This window comes from Buteo buteo, chromosome 1 (assembly GCF_964188355.1).
Source record: "Buteo buteo chromosome 1, bButBut1.hap1.1, whole genome shotgun sequence".
NCBI lineage: Eukaryota > Metazoa > Chordata > Aves > Accipitriformes > Accipitridae > Buteo > Buteo buteo.
This window is the reverse complement of record NC_134171.1, coordinates 76,589,725-76,607,171: the sequence shown is the minus strand read 5'-3', so window position 1 is coordinate 76,607,171 and position 17,447 is coordinate 76,589,725. Positions and strand designations below refer to the sequence as shown.

The window sequence follows — 17,447 nt, the reverse complement described above, 5'->3', positions numbered from 1 at the left end:
AGCAGCAGTAGCCTGTCTGCAAGACTGATGCTCCTGGAGTTTAACAGGGATTTGGGTTTCTGTGGGAGATAAAGCATTAGAATGAACAGAAACCAGTTTGTATTCATAGCAGCCTCTACCCTGCAGACTTTGCTTCAGGCATTGCTGTGGTACTGAGGTGACAAACTACTCTGAGTTCTGGATGGAAGAAGAGACTAAGCGTTAGCCAATGTTCTTTTACTGACAAATCCCACAGCTATGCTAGGCTATACCTGTCACCTTAAAAGCTTTCTTCTCTGCTGTTCTCAGCCTAGACAGGTTTGGGGGTTTTGGGGGGGGCAGGGAGGGGGGAGAAATGCAGTTCCCTTTGCAACTTACACTTCCTCAACAACACTATGAAAATACAGCAGACAGACCAACCCCAAAACCTAACATTGTAATGGACTTACAGCTTTTAACTTGTCTAAGGTGTTAGTGTTCTATGACCTAAGTAACAAGAAACTTCAGAGTATAACTTGAATGGCAACATTATACCATTTTAAAGAAATTTAATCATGTCTTGTTATCACTTCCATGGTAGTGCCTTGGTTAGTACCTTCAAAGCTGGTTAGTTTTTTCTTTCTAGTAAAAAAAACAACACTAAATCATGCCTTCAGATGTGTAAAAGTAAAGGAAAGTGATTTCACTCTTGTGAAATGAGACAGGGAGTTTTTATACAAACAGTAATTGAATGCTTGTGGTTAAGTGACAAATCCAGACTTGCCCCCGGAACTTCACACCTCCAAAAGGCTTCATTTTCAGATGCTTAGAGCGTGTGCACTTGAGACTTTGCCTAGTTACCTAGAAAATGTGACAGGTCAATAAAATATGATCGTCACAAGAAAAAACCCCAAACCCCTACCCAAGTAAGCTTTGTAACCTGTATGGAAAGAATTTGATTTGTTCGTGAATTTTGGAGGAAAGTTGCAGTGCCAGACTAGACCTCTCTGAAACACATTAAAGTTGCTGCCTTCTGGTACAGGAAAAAAAATACCCAAAACCACAGCACTCCCCAAAGAGAAAGGGCAAGGAATGCTTTGGGTTTGTTTGGGGTTTTTTGTTTGGGTTTGGTTTTTTTTTAAGTTTTCAAGTAAACAACCCTTCACCTGCATTTGAACCAACCTTGGCACACACATTCTATGAAAGGCAGGCTTAGAAACCCAATCTGTAAATACCTGGTAGTAAACATTCAACCTTTAACCATAAATTAGAAGCCAGTGGAAGGATTTGCGAGTACCATTCATACTTAATTATTTATTTAGTTTCCATATTTAAGGAAGCCTTCAAGGCCACAGTTACCTTATTACTAGTGTCAAGTAGGAAAAGGAGAGAATAGCCAAAGCTAGAGCTGCAATTGCATCATTCCATTCGTGCCTGAAAGAGCAGTCACACAACAGTGATGGCAGGGTTTTTCCCCACAGCCTACGCTTTGGTCTGCAACATTAAAATGGGAGAGAACCTAGACTGCAAGGACTCTAAGGCCACAGGACTTCGTCACAAACACACTTAGTAAGTGAACTTAGCGACACTTCGGTACTGAGTTGCCAAATTAGCGAGCTACACTGCATGAAAAACTACATAGCTTTGTCCTAAAAAAATAAAACCAACCCCAAAGCAGAGCCAGAAGACCATTGTATTCAAAGTACTAGGTCTTGATCAATATTTTGTACTACTCTACGAAACAATGCATGTATTTCCTCAAGGAAATAAAACCCCCCAACCTTTTATTGTAGGGAAAACAATTATCAAAGAGACTCAAAACAAAGCATAAGGTTTAACTATTCCTTGACCTTTACACTGAAGACAGCAAAATCAAACTGGTTTTGCAGGAAGAAAAAAAAAAGTTGTACAATAGCTTAGAACTAAGATATTTAAAGTGAAACAAGATCAGAAGCAGAGTGCCAAACAGCTTTTACATGCTGTGTCCAACTCTGAAGGATAGAAAATTTAAAGCTTAGCCAAGGAAAAGTAGATCTAGCTCAATAAAAAGATAGAAACAAGTACAAGCACGTGCAAGGATAATTCTGTAGCCCTTAGTGGAAATTCAAGATGTTCAGCTCAAGTAACAACGTGGTACTTTTTTTTTTTTTTTTAAATCAAGAAGGTTTAAAAATAGATTTCCTGCCATAATGAAGCATTTTTTGGAAGCGGTGTACAAATGAGACAGAAGCGTCAAAAGAAATGACTGCTCAAACTAGTTTAACACGAAGTCTAGCCTAGGAAAACAAGTCCTACATTAAACTGGAAATGTATTTTGTTTCTAAATATAATGAGAAATACTCTTCTTCAAGTCCCTTATGTTGCTTAAACAAAATTTAACACATTGTCAGTATCAACCTGCCTGTCATGTTAGTTAACAGCGAATTTTGACCTAATGATTGACACAAACGTTACAATGATGATGAACGCCTCCATAAAACTCTATTAATTGCACTGAAGTTTTGATGGATCTGATGTTATTCTATATTATTCTTTGTATGTGTCAACTTTTTATAAAAATGTAAGCTGCAGTGCGCTTTAAAGCACCTTTTTTAGGTTGTCAGCTTTAAATCACTAGTGACTTTGTATGTAGGATGAATGAGGTTAATGGAGATCCAGTAGATATCAAAAGACAGGATTAAGTCTATGCCACACACTGCTGCCATAGGATGACAGTTTTGTATTCTTCACCATTAAGTTGCTTCAAAGCAAAACTCATCCTTCACCCATCTCGCTGTTCAACCAATCCTAAATTATGAAAGTAAAAATTTGAGCATCGTTCTTCTAAAACAGTTTAAAAAAAAAACAACCCAAAACCAAACAACAAAACTTCATGTAACTTGCCTGTGATTAACCTTCACTGCATTTCTTATAGCAAGGGAAAGGAAAAGGCTGCACTTAGGTTAGGAAGTCATGGCACATGCAAAACTACCCTTCCTTTTCCAGTAGGAAGTTTCTACATAAAAAGAGATACAAGCACAATAAACAGCTAACGCTACCGCTATGCCAGATGTAGCAATACCAATAGCTGTAGTGAGTGAAAAGCAGAGTAACTCACGGCAAGTGCCAAGAACCTCCAGCCATGACTTTGTACAGTAGAAGCTGTAACACATAATACGTGTATTTTTACATGGAAGCCTGGGAAAAAAGTATTTATCTGGCTGTCCTATCCAATAGTTGGGTAAGCTCCCTTTTCCTGCTCCACAGCTACACACATCTTGGTGCAACAGCTGGCGCAAAAGCTAAAAGTGAAAGGCACACTGTAAATGAAGCGTAGTGTAAAACCTTTTACAGCGAGATCTAGTTAAAAGAGCAAAAATTCCCCAGTGAAGCATCCAGATAAAGAACTGGCACTTAAGTACTCCTAGCTCCTGTCCTATACATAAAAGCTTTTCTTTATCCCTTGGTAGCCTGCACTGTTCCATCCAAAACACCTATTTCTGTGGTTAGTTACACTAGCATGCCCAGCATTTCAGCAGCGTAGGATGATGAGCAGACACCTGCAGAACTAACGTGCAAACCGAACTCTGGACACCGCACCAATGCTCAGCTTAGGAGGATGCGACCTAAGCTGACACCAGTGCTTCACTGAATTAGAGCCAGTAGCTGAACAGCTGCACACCTAATGAGATTGTTCAGCCTGTACCAGAACCTGCAAGCGTAACCTCCTAACTTCTGTGGAGAAACGGCTCCAGTTCTGTTACTTCTTCTGTGATAAAATTATTCCAGGCTTGGACGTGCAAGGAGAAGAATTCAACCTGCCATCTAGGACACGTGAGTTACACATGATTCAACGGAGGATTTTTGTTTATTTGTTTCATTTACATCAATATAAATCTCTTTCAGTCAAACAGTAATAAAAAGGAAGTAGTCCCTGGAATTTCACAGTTTACAGTTCAACAGAATGTATATATAGAAATCTGTTACTGTCAACTTGTCACAGGTGAAATCTGCAAACAGAGGTACAGATGTTAAGCCGTAAAGCTGCAAGTCATGAACTTACTGGTGTTACCGTTAGGAATTTAGCAGAACAGACGGTGAAACTTCTACAATACGTTGAGTGATACCCACATACGGATCTCCAGCGTTCTTGTCCTATTAGTGCCACGAGACATATTCCTTTTACTGTACATTACACGATTTCCTAAAATGCTTCTCCTTCATTTACGTTGCTTACTTTTTTTCCACCATAAATGCACTGGCATAGGTTTATTCTCTTAAACAGAGCTTACCTGAGTAAGTCTTCACGATTCTTCAAAAGCTGGGACTTGAAAGGAAAAATAACACCACAAGGACAAGGAACAGCATTAATAGCGGTGGACGTTTCATATCCGAGACTTCTTCCCCTTACTTTGTATTCCACCATACTCCAGCCCTCCTGAACAGCTTCTACATAAAGTCTGACAGCACATTTGGTATTGTACATGCTTTATTAAAATGGTACTCGTATTTACAATATCTGCAGAAACAATCCCTCCCAAGTCTTGCATTCAGACAGACACACACACATACACACGCGCGCACGCCCCTTCACTCTACAGGGTGTGAAGGCTATGCTCCCAAAAGTTAGGCAGCTTCTGGAAGAGGAGGAAGGGTGACTTTTTTGTGTGTTTGTAATTACTTAAAAAGAAGCATGGGAGTATGCATTTGGCCATCACAATGCTAATTTAAGTATATGTAGTATTAACATATGGCAGTAACACTGAGTATTCCTCTTTTACATTCTATACACAGAATGACATCAAGGTTTTCCAGTCAACAGAACATTCTAACTTCAGTCTCAATGCTGCTTGTAGTGACTATGAAACCACAATTTTGGGGCTGTCCCTTAAAACAATTCAAGTCTATGTAAGCGAAATAAGGCACAATTAATATTTGATTTGATTTGATTTAGAGGATGGGAAAAGGGGGGAGAGGCAGGCTTCAGATAATAGTTGTTGTAGAGGAAACAGTTTCACCCAATCCTTTTGAGAAAAGGATGAATTTTACCCCCATCCTAATCTACATGGACTTCTCTTAGAGAACTGAAGTATTCTGCCAGGGCTACTAACGCCCACATACAAAACAAAATTGGAAATTCACATTTTAACACCAGTTTCAGTAGTCTAACCTACTGATACTGATGCACATGAGTACGTCTGTCTTTAATGCTGAAGGAGAAGACACACATGAAACAAGATTCAAACCTTCCACTGAGCTTGAAGACTCACGTCTTTTAGAGAGCTTGTAATATACACTATTTGAAGGCTTCAGCTTACTGATAAAAAGGAATAGCGTTTTTGCCTTGAAGTCCCTGGCCCCTCTTCACTAACGAAGCCTAACCAGACATTACAAATAAACTGCAACAAAAAGTTTGGCAGCACAAATAATGTCTAGTATTCAAATCTTCATTTGTGAGTATATTATTTTCCTTGTACAAAACCTGTTGAATGTTTTTCGCAGCAGATGAACTGTACCCAAAGATGCAGGACATTCTGTGATGGGGAATAAGAGGTTGCAGTTCCGAAGGCCCCTGACTTTGGTTGTTTACAAAGTTCATTCCTGTTTAGTGTGATCCTTGGTATCTTCCTCATCTGTGTATTCTGATGGTTCTTCCCCTGGTTTTAGGAGTCTACCTACGTAGTCATATTTTTCTGAAAAAGATTTATGATTCCATTACAATCACATACAGCTGCATTTGCTAGTTAGCCTGCACTGCTGCAAATTCACTTTTTCTCCTACACACTAAGGTTCTGAACCCGAATCACTGAAATTGATGGCAACTTATCAGCAAGCTTAGCCTCCTAAAACAATCTTGCTACCATTGCTCCTCACTGCTTTCTCTACTCCTAGTACTTTGTTTCAATTCTCCCCCAGCTAATCAGGCAAGCTTTATCAGACAATGGCTGAAAACGCTGCTATTAAAACGGGCCCAAATTCCCTCAGCCTGTTTTGATTTCAATTAATGTCAAAAATGACTCCCCCTCCCTCCAGAGGCATACTTCCATACTTTTGAGAAATTATGTCAAGACAAACTTGTTCAATCCTTCATGCCAAAACAACTCTTTAGTCCTAATCATAACTCCATGGCATCCAAAGCCAACAACCTGCAAGCAGGAATTCCATCAGCTAAGCTACACTGAGATTCGAGAGTGAAATTCTGCGCTGAAGAGCTGAGAAGAGAACAGCTTTCTTGTATAAAGCTAACAGGTTGACAAAGCTATAGTGGGATGTAGTGGAATCCTCTCTATGGAAGAAAGGCCTGAAATCCCTGGTCTTTTCCTAAGAAAGTTACATTGCATTATTCATGTCACTGTCAACACCTCTTTAAAAGCTGCCCCAAGCCCAAATCAGTCATTTTTATTAAAAGCATTTTCTTAAGCTAAAGGTGTGCTGCTAATTTGAGAATTTACCTTTAAATTGCATTTCCCACTCTCTTACACTTTCCATCTGTACAGCATTTAAGTCCGATAGGTCATCATATTCATCTCTGAGTGCATCTTTATCTAGACAGAAAGTTGCTAGTCCCCTGGAGGCATCTCTGCCAGCAAATATTCCATATGGACCCTCTGAAAACAAAAAGACAAAATCGATACTTTCAAGTCTTTGTTTATAGTGACCAATCTCAGTTCTATAAATAGTCTGCCGAAGCCAAACATTAAACTTCCACAGTGATGGGAACAGCAGTAGTTTTAACGCCATGGCTGTTCCAACATTCAACAGCACTGCAATTCAATCTTAAGTATCACTAGGAGATAAAGTCTGCTGTGAGAAGCAGAACCAGGAAGATAGTTTTGAAGGGATATCTGGAAAAATCCCTGTCATTTGATGCAAGTCAGTTGATGTAAAGTCCAAAGGGACTGGAGGCTGGAATTCAAAAGAAACACACTTCTATTAAGCAAAGCATAGAATATTTACAAGTCAGGCATGAATAGAAGCAAACTGTAAGACATCTTACTTAGAAATCCATTGAATTTTAGCAATAAATAGAACTTAAGAGTGCCAATTAATAATTTTACTTCACTTACAGAACCACCACAACTTTCTACATACTTGACATACAGTGCATCTTTTCATGCATTTCTTACTTCTGTGGAAATAACCTCATTTATTTTGGGCAGCTTATCACCCACACACCTATTCTGTATTGTTCTTGAAAACTGCACAAATCTTCACGCTAGGAATGTAAAGCAACTACTTCCTTCGTGCTTTTTGACAAAGCGCCACAAATACGCTAATAAAATTTTGAGCAATGACTGTCAAATAAATATTATTACTAAGAGAACTGGATGATCTGCAAACCAACAACTTTCAGGACAAGGTTGGTAACTGGCTTTCCCAAATTTTAATGAATCTAAAGAACTTCAAGCATATTGTCACCTTAGATTTTCTTGACCTCAAAACAAATACCTTAATTCAGCTTAAATAAAACAAAACAAAACCAATTTAAAATTTTCTGCACTAACTGCAGCAGCTAAGCAACAGGGAAATGCCCAAGGCATTCTAAAGAGAGGTCACTACTTGAAGATAAACAGGCCAGAACCCTTCTCTGGCTTACCTCTCGGAAGATGACAGTGGCTGTCAGCCTGAAGAAAAGGCAGCACCCGTGGGCAAGAATGAACACAAGCAAGTGGCAACACACTGTCCTTCACCCCCTCTATTGCCTGCTGTAGCACCTCAGACCTCTTCTGCACCAGGACGAGCCACAGGAAATCATTCAGAAAGGCTGGTTTCCTCCCAGGCCGCTTGCTCCAGCCACCACACCTATCTGCTCTTGGTGGACACTGACTTCAGGGTTGAGACAGAGGCTGAATGCTGCAGGAAGAACTCCTGAGGCAGGGAACCCGAGTACCATATGGATTAGAAGAAACTACGTCCTCACCAGAACTGGTGTCGTCTCTCCGCCCCAGAGTGCTTGGCATTCTAAGTTGCTTACAGTCAAACCTGAGAACAGAAGGGTGTCTTGTGTGCCAAAGACAATTCCCTTGTCTCTCTGGAAATAAACCAACCGATTTAAAACCAAAGTTTCACAAGAAGTACACATCAGAGAAAGAACTATCAGCTGGAAGCTTGCACTTTACAAATCCGGCCGTAAGAGACAACCACAATGAGTAACAGCATCTTCATGCTCATCCTTTCAGATACTTAGCTCCAGGAACAACATTCGCAGTAACCACCTCTGGGATCAGGGACTACATTTGTGCTACTTAGGAGAAACAGAGTCCAGAGGGCTTGTGAACTCTATCTTTCCTATTTGCATCTTGAATTAGATGTTTATTTGAAAAACAGGATTCAGAGACTGAAATCAATCCTATACCAAGATATTTATCCATTTTGCATGCTCAGTCACTTCCCATAAAACAGGGTAAGAGGTCATCATTTGCAGCATAACATAGAGCTTCTTCAAACAAAAAGTCTTGCTTCACTCCAAAATAGCTATTGTTCAAGTGATCTAGTTTTTGGTGTTCTGAATGAAGAACACAGGAGCTATAAGCAACTCTTAATAAAGACCACAAGCGATCAGGAAATCCTTAAGAGCAATTATAAATTGCTACTTAACCTCCCTACCAACAGTATTTTGTCCCCAGCTTTTCCTTTCTCTGAAGTGTTTAAAACAACTATTTCCATAAACCCTACTAGCTACTTGTATAATGCGTTTTAAAAATTCTGGCTAACCAGAGTTAGAGAAGCATACTGTTCTCCTTCCCTTCTGCCCTGCATTTAGTGGTTTATGGAGTTTTACAGCACCTGCTGAGATACCACCTCTTGGTCTAGCAGCTTGATTCCAATTATTTCTATTAAAAAGAGAATTATATTATATTTATCAGATCAAGCCCTGAACACCCTTCCATCTCACTAATATACTTAGTTGAAAGCATGAATGCTTTTAGCATACATCGGTTTGCATTAAGATTAATGGATGCAAAGTTTCTGCAAATATATTGTAATGTCAGATGCTATTATACCAATTTTTTTTTTCTTTTCCAAAATTGAATTTAAATGTTAACATTCCAGCATGTTTACTACAGAAGTATTCAGGAGTCACAGAAAAACTGTTAAGCCAGGTCCAAGCACTCAACAGAATGCTAACTAATAAAAACAGCCTTTGGACTTGGTAGACAGCATCTCACAGCATCTCAAATTCCAGCTCTGCAAATGTAACTTAGAACTGTGTCCCATTCTTTAATCCTTTACTAAAAGGCAAATATTGAATTATGATTATTTAAAAAAAAAAAAAAAAAAAAAGCACAAGCCTAGCTTCACCTTAGTTGCAGGGTTGCTAAAGCAGAATTTCGGAGATCTCAGTATGAGCAATCTACTTCAAGATTTAAAGATTCCATTCAGATACTTTTACACTGAGATTAAGTACAGTATTTTTATATTAATATAGAATATACAGGACTGGGGTTTTGCTATAAGCCCTAGTCTATTATTCACTTTTACATAAATACTGGTGAAATTCTTAAAAAGTTATTTTGCATATCAGATTTCATTGCACTTCGAGAAGCATCTGGGAAGGTGCCAGCATAGAGAGCCCTGGGGAGAAAATATACTTCAAGAACATGATCCTGAGGTAGAGACATTAGTGCAATCCTAGACATACTCCCACCGAGTTCTTTCATGACCAGATGCAATCTACTCTGCAATCCCTACCCATAGTCCTTCTTTTCTTTCCTTTTGTCTGCCTACCTATTTAGACTGGCTCCTGTTCTAAATAATTGATTGCACCATGACATGGTATACATACTGAAGAGATTGCAAAAAGAGATGCTATTAGCATAGGTATGTATACCAAACTGATTTTTCGAGACCCTGCCACAAAATTTCAGTGGTTTTCTTTTGCAGTACCCCCAAATGAGCTATTTCATAGTCAAATATTTCTTTAAAAAAATCTCCTCCCACTCCTATTTGGCATCTTGCAACAAAAAAAGGAAAGTCGGAAGTGTCAAAATCCATTAAAACAGGTCTGCTACGTTATGTGGCTACACATAGCGACGAGCCTTACATGAAGGAAAACTTTGTTCTTTGGAGAATACTTTTCTTCCCATCACTGCTTTCACGTATTAGAACACTCTGTTTCAGAGCCTTTGTTTCTTTTAGCGCCGAGACCAAACAGTTATCAAGACTACATATTTGCCTGCGTATCTCCACATCTATACCACCACATTTACACAATGCCTTTTTTCCCCCCATATAAAGTCCTCATTTACCTTACAACTCTAGCTTGTATAAAGCATGCCTTTCTCTAAGCTACAATGCATGCAAAATGTTGCTAACCACCACCTGCAGATCCTCACTTTCTTTCAGAAACCAGTTAGAAATCTGGCAGCCTTGATGAATTTGACATCTTGTTCCAGCCTGACATTCATCTTTACTCACAAATGAACTGGGTAGCTTGAGAACTGGCAAGATCAAAGTCTCTTCAGCCAGTAAAAATACCTTTCCAATTCCTGCACTCAGGATTACTGCATCTCCTGGCCCTGCTCTGGTTCTCAAATGAAGATTTAATTTCTCTTTGCAGACACCTTAAAACAACAGCAGGCAAAGAAAAATAAATTTAACATTAAATCACTGTATTTAAAAAGTTAGGATATGAAGCTGTCCAAGCTCAAGTTTTTATGTGGAAGCACTGCTTCTATTCACTTGCTCCAAAACAGGCTAAACGGTATCTTGGAACAGCACGTTTCAATTTTCAGCCAGTTCGGCCAATAGTTCCCCCAGCAAAACCTATGCTGGTGTTCAACTTTTGAGTAGATATTCTTGGGTTTATCAGTGAGGCTAATCTGACCATTTCAGTTCTATGCTAGCTTTGCAGAACATCCCAGACTGTTGCTCCAAGACTAGTAATGAAGGTGTACGCTGAACTTTGGACTGCTCCAACTGTCAGCACAGGGACTGCGCCACAGATAGCCACATGTGGACTTTATATCTAATGAAGTGATTTGTAATCTATGAATTGTATGCATTCTCGCAAGGCCCATACGAGTTCTCTGAAGAAGCCACACAGGTTAACAAGGTTCAGTTTTAAACCAGCTTTGGTTTCTTCAAGTAGTCAAAAAACACTTCCAAGCAATCACCAAATATTCAAAGCATACCAGATGTTCTTTGCATCTGTGGGCTCCGTGCAGCCACTGGAAATAAAACCCAGTTTTGTCTGAAGCTTAGAAATTAATGGACAACATTTCTTAAACTGCAGGCAAGAATAAAGACTCATCTCTCCTTTAATGTAAGTTAAAGGAACAAAGGGAGACAGACCACAAAATTATTGACAGCTGCACTAATCTACCACTTTGTCTACCTTTTCCACTCCAAATCAAAGCAAAATCTCCACTGTCTGTTTAAAATTTTCCATCTGAATCCTGACACGTTTGTTCAGTGCTGCATCTTTTATGAGGGAATGAAAAAGCTACAAATTAGACAAAGCCACTTTGAGATGCAGCTTGAAAGCAGAAGCTTTCTAATAACATTTATCACTGGGAATTCAAGGTGACATAATGTCAACTTTACTGCTCCAGATTTGCATGAAAGGGAAGATCTGGGTCAATTTTAAGTTACAACTTGCATGGAAAGTAAGCATTCTTAGGAGAGCAATCCACAAAGTCTACATGCTAAGATGGGAACTGCTTAGAAAGAGGGGTCTAAACCCGACTTCTTAGGCACAAGCCCAGAGGGCCTCGCGCTCTCTTTTGCTTGCTTCCTTTTTAACTCTGTGAAAAAAAAATGCAAGAATCAATGACCCAATTTCAACTAAAGGGACAGACAATGAGCGCTGCTAGGAGAGCCTGTAGTTCAGTAGTCGGGAGATTCCTGGAAGACAGCTCCATACCTGAGGAGGACCTAGATCCCACATCTTGCTTTAGTCAGAAATGCTCTGGCCACTAGTTTATTTCATAATAAGGCAAGCAACGCTGGCCAGGTTTTTTGATTAAATGAAAGAGAGCTACACTGCTATGTACTGGATTTAACATCTGTATGTCGTTAACAACGATGCCACTGTCACATCCTAATATATCTTGCTTTGAGCATACCTGCTTGATCAGGCCCGTCAAGCCTCAGGTGACTGGAGCCTGAATGGTTTAATTAGGAACTAGGGATTTACACAGACCTTTTATCAAGACACAGTTGTTCAAGTTTTAAGGAATATATTCAGGTTATTAAAAAAGGAAAAAGAAAAGAAAAAAAAGACAAAGACAGAGCGGATAGACACACAAAGCAGAAGCAGAGGAGGAGACAGAGTGGTGCATCTTCCTGCACAGAATGACTTCACTGGCCCTGCTCTCTGTGAACATGGACTGAGGGCTTAGAACAACCCCTTCATCCTGGTGGCAAGGGCACTACTCCCTTTAATTGGAAGTAGGGAAACAATCCCTCACCCAAACACCTTTTTAGTTTTACTACTTCTGGTAGGAACTTAGCTTCTTTATTCAGAAACGCTGTTTCTTTGAAAAGCTGAGTCCCAGGGCGAGAGACACCTCCATTACACAGACACCAAATTGCTGACAAACATCAAAAACACAGAGAAGATACACACCTTACAGGAAGCACTCCTTTTCCCCCAGTCTTGTCATCTGTACTTATCTGTAAACCCTCGGCCTGTTGTGTTCTTAAGATAAGGCCACCTGTAACAGAATTCTCGAGACACAACATATATGATGTCCCTCCTGCAATATTTCACTCTAACCATAGACCCTTGTAAAGGATGTATTGAAAAGCATCAGTGCCATCTTTTAAAGAGAGACACAATGAAGTTTACAGCACTCAATTTCAAAGGAAGTCTGACAGCATCACATTATTTTTACACAAATGATGGGGAAAAAATGGCAGCTGTTTACTACAGAATTTTTCAAAGTATTTAACATCAGAAATCATGGTTCTTAACTGGATTTGCAACATGAAATAAAGGTAATTTTCCCCTCATGAAAAATGAACTATGATGGAAACTTTTGTGGAAGGAACTACTACTACCTAATCTACTCCTCTTGGCAAACTGAAAAGCAGAAATCTTCATGACATTTTGCCAGACAAGAGTGGGATGAGAAATGAGTTGACAGTGACAATGTACTGCGGCAAAGGAAAGTCGGGAAATTGATTTTTTTAAAATCATGAAACATTAAGAACCAAGAAGTGACGTGGAACAGTTGTGTACACTGGATTCCATATAATCTTGCTTTGTCATGCTCCAAGCTGTTATTTTTCAGAACTGCACAAAGTATTTCGTAAGTTAATCAAAACCCATTTACAGCATTATCTTGGCATGCCAATTTAAATGTTAAATATTTAAAATTTGCTAACAGTACTTCAACTCTTCCTATGCCCTTCTATTGACCAATATACTACCAGGAAACAAACATGAAATTAAATGTTGCGATAAATAAAACAGTAAAAACTGTCTCTCACTATAAGGCTATAAAACCAACACAGCACACACTAAAGGTATTAATCATTAGACTCTAAGTCATGAGATGTGATTACAGATGGGGAAATCACCCCAAAACAGCTTCTTCAAAATTCTGGTTACATGATATTTTTAATAGTGAGCCGCTAATTGTTTACTTTATTTCTTTTATAGTTTGTGGGTGATAATGGAAGAGGTAATTAATTAAAATTAATAACCAAGCAAAGCATTCTAGGACACAGACTCATTTGGCACAAATAGAGGTGGTATTTAATACACCTAAAAGCGAAGTGTTGAAACTAAGCGTATACTTGCCGGAGAGAAGACTATCCCAGGAAGCAGCATTTTGGAAAAGAACGTGGCACGTAATGTTTTAAATTACGAGTTCAGTGTAAGCAAAGTGATTTTTTGGAGGCACAGACAGTTAAACGTGTGATATAACCTCTTCTCGCTCTTAGCTAAAATGCATTAGACATTCCAAAGACTAATAGGATACCAATGAGATAAATTGTGGAAGGCTTAAAGAAGACAACATGAGAAAAACCAAAAAAATTGGAAAACATTTCCATTAAATATTCAAGAAAGTGAAGTTTTCAGTCATGGCTGTTTGAAAGGATGGCTACAACAGTCTATCAATTTTTAAAAATATCTTAATTGTATGTATGTAAAGGGCTCTTCAATGAAACAGACCAAAGTGTAACAGGATTCAGTGGATGGAAACTTAGAAACAGGAGAGCTTCTAATAGGATCAGAAGCTTGGTGGGAACTTTAATGGAATCTCAACTGCTGGACAAAAATCTGGACTAGATGACAATTCTGTGTGTTTTTAGCTTTCTGCTATAAGTAGAGAAATAAGGAACACCTTTGCATCCAAACTACACTGAAGGAAAAAAAAAGAACAGACCTCAATTTCAAGACACCAGAAGCCTTCTGAGACAGCCACGTTATTCAACGTTAACCTAGCAGTCAAGACATCCTTAAGATTTGATAGTGAGCCCTCAGCCAATGCTTTCTGCTGCCTTCAAAGCTGCAGCACTACTTCACATCAGTACCTCAACAAAGTACAAAAGGCTCACAGTCCAAGCCTGCAATTTACAGCAAAGCCAGTGCCCTCAACTGTTTCTTCTGTTAGACAAAATTTGGCTATGGCTTTGTTGGTAAGCTTTGCACTTCTCTTGCTATACTCCAGCTATCAGGTGTAAAATTACCAAGAGAACTGCTGTGGACATATGGCTACTCTGACTGAAGTCTTTCTGAAAAGGTCTCAACCAGGTGTAGAAGACTTTTCCACCTAACTCTTCTCAGATCTTTTAAGGCCCGCAAACCACCTGCTAGCTTTTTTTCTTTTCAGCCACAAAACAGTTGCAAGAAAATATTCCCCAACATGCATCCATACAGGGAAACCACATCAGCACAATTCAAAAATCAGCACACCTGGCAGAAAACACACAGCTGATGATGTGCAGGTTGAGCACCACTATCCTAATGTGCATGGACCCAAGCAACAGAGATCTGAGAGACAAAGATGATGTCAGTTCTGTTATAAAAAGGCAATCTTTCACTACAGGGAGGGGAAAGAAAAAAAAAAAAAAGCAGCCTTTGTCCCTCTCCACAAAAAGCTGGAAGCACTGCTTTAGGGAAACCAGCTGCTGCCAGTTATCAAAAAAGCAGACTGATGTCCTAGAACATAAAGCTTCAGCTTCCTCACAGTAATAGACCTCCAGAAGTTGACGATGTGAACCAGTGATGACATCTACAGTGGAGAGTCTAAACTTAATTTACATTTGATACACAAAAGAGCTAAAGTGAATGTTTAGATTATGGTTCAGTATTATTTCATGGAATAATTCATGAAGCAATCCGTCAACTCACTGGTGTTTTAAGTTTCATGTAGCATATGTATTACCTGCATTTTATATCAGTACATAGGTCTCAGTTTAAAAACCCCTCAAGTGAGAGAGACAAAAGAACTAGCCCGGTTAAGCGTTATGAAAGCTGCAGCACACCAGACTGCATTTTCTTAGCTTTACTGGTCAATAAACAAAATAAGGCATGGCATGGTAGTTTAGATTCCATTGTTAACTTTTACAGTACCCAGTAAGAAAAGCATTTTGATTCAGTTATGGCAGTTTCAACTTCTGCGAGTGGTAGCAGAGCTGGTATCACAAACTTTGAGGGTAACCAGAGTTACAAAACACTGGGCCAGTTCAACTGTACAACTGCTTGTCACTTCCCCAGTAAGAACCAAAGACTTGTAACATGCCAGTTCTGTATTTTTCTTTTTGTAACCTAAGATTATTAAAAAATAAGAATAATCATTACTTAACTTGAACTATTTCCTGGGGGGTGGGGGGAAAATATCCTCTCTCCTCCACCCCTCATATGAGGGCACTTGCCATACCTACTATGAAAACTCCTGCATAATTTGATTAGGTCAAGTTTTCCAAACCACCATTGTTTAAGGAAGAAAATTATCAGCAGTCACAACCCTCATTTCCTTTGGCATCAGATGTGAACACAGGGCTCACTAGTATGTTTATCCACCTCATTAAAAAGAACACTGTTTATTATGAGAAAATATGCTGCAGTTTCACCACCTATGAATCTGTGAATACATAAACATAACATTGCATTTGAAGAACACTTTTCTGAACCTTTTAAGTATACATTTCTGCTCAAAAAAACTGTACTATCTGTTTTTCTACTTAAGAGATCAGGTTGATTTCTGCACTCTTCTCAACAGTAGCAACATATCAGTCCCCGAGCCCTCCCTGCTTGCCTCTACCCTGATTAAAATTCATACTCAATATGGCACTGGCACCTAAATAAGTAACCAGCTGGTTTTTTTCTTTCCTGAACCGTAAGAGCTATAACGAAGGAAGCACTGCTCAGTTGCACTTGGGAAACCTACTAGAAAAGACAGAAGAAAAAAAAAAAAAAAGAATTAAACATTGCACATCCAAATCCAGGCAACTGGAAAAACGGATGCCTGACGAGCACCTGAACAGAACCCAGACCCGCTTCGCATCACCTACTTTAAAACCACCGTTAGGCCCCAGGCAGGCAGGCAAGCCCAGTAAGGGGTTGCGGACGACCGCGACCAGGGCCGGGTCGCGGTTTGCAGGGCTGCTTCCCATCTGACACCACCACGGGCAGCCGGCGGCCTTATCACGCGTGAGATAAACCCAAGGCCCCGAGTGAAGCCACCAGCGCTGGAAGGCAGCGACGCCTCCCCGAAACCCACCGCCCCCCAGGACGGGGTGGGGGGGAGGAGGCCTGGGGGCCGTCAGGGAAGATCCCCCCCCCCCCGCCAACGGCGGCCGGTCACGCCCGCCTCAGCCGTCTCCCCCCCCTCCCCAGCACCGCCCCCGCCTCCCGGCAGCGCCGCCCGAACGGCAGCCGAAGGGGCGGCGCGGAGCCCCCGCCCGGCACGGCGGGAAGGGCGGCTTCCTCCGAGGGACCCCCCCCCCCCCGCTCCGTCTCCGTCCCCTCACCGGGCCCGTAGAACTTGCTGCCTTTGGTCACGTCGAAGACTTTTCCGTTGACAGCCAGGAGGATACGAGGGTTGCGGGCCCCGTCGAACTCGCGCAGCTGCTCCAGGGAGAAATCCCGCCGCTTCATCCGCGGCAGAGCGGCGGCCTGGCTCTGCCGCGCCGCGCCCCCCGGCCCGCTCCGCGTCCCCCAGCGCAGGTACAGCCGGTAGGCCGCCAGCAGCGCCAGCGCCAGCAACCCCACGTTCAGCAGCATCTCGCCGCCGCCCACCACCGCCGCCGCCGCGCCGGCCGGCGCCTCCCCCGCTCCCCCTAGGCCGCCGTCGCTGCTCCCCTCAGTCCTTAGCTTCCCATCCCCATCGTCCGCCATCACTGCCAGGCCAGCGCCTGCCCGCCCGACGGCTCCGCCCCTAGCTCGCGCCCGGCGAGACGCCAGGCGGCCGGCCCCGCCCCGCCCGCCCACTTCCCATTGGTGCCGGGCCCAAGGCGGTACCCGCCCCCGCCGTTGGGTGCGCGCCACGCCCCGCCGCCCCTTCAACGGCTTCTCCGCTCGCGAGAGGTGGTGCGGCCGGCGCGCCTGCGCG

At 41.3% G+C, this 17,447-nt stretch overlaps 1 protein-coding gene across 1 annotated transcript; it reads right to left on the bottom strand.

Moving 5' to 3' along the window:
- Positions 1 to 4,408: 4,408 nt before the first annotated feature.
- PGRMC2 (progesterone receptor membrane component 2) lies at positions 4,409 to 17,255 on the bottom strand. The gene is made up of 3 exons (XM_075036693.1): positions 16,867 to 17,255; positions 6,390 to 6,545; positions 4,409 to 5,630 (listed from the first exon to the last, which is right to left on the bottom strand). The coding sequence occupies exons 1-3, from the start codon at positions 17,231 to 17,233 to the stop codon at positions 5,533 to 5,535; spliced, it is 621 nt and encodes a 206-aa protein (XP_074892794.1). The 5' UTR covers positions 17,234 to 17,255; the 3' UTR covers positions 4,409 to 5,532.
- Between the last annotated feature and the right edge of the window lie 192 nt (positions 17,256 to 17,447).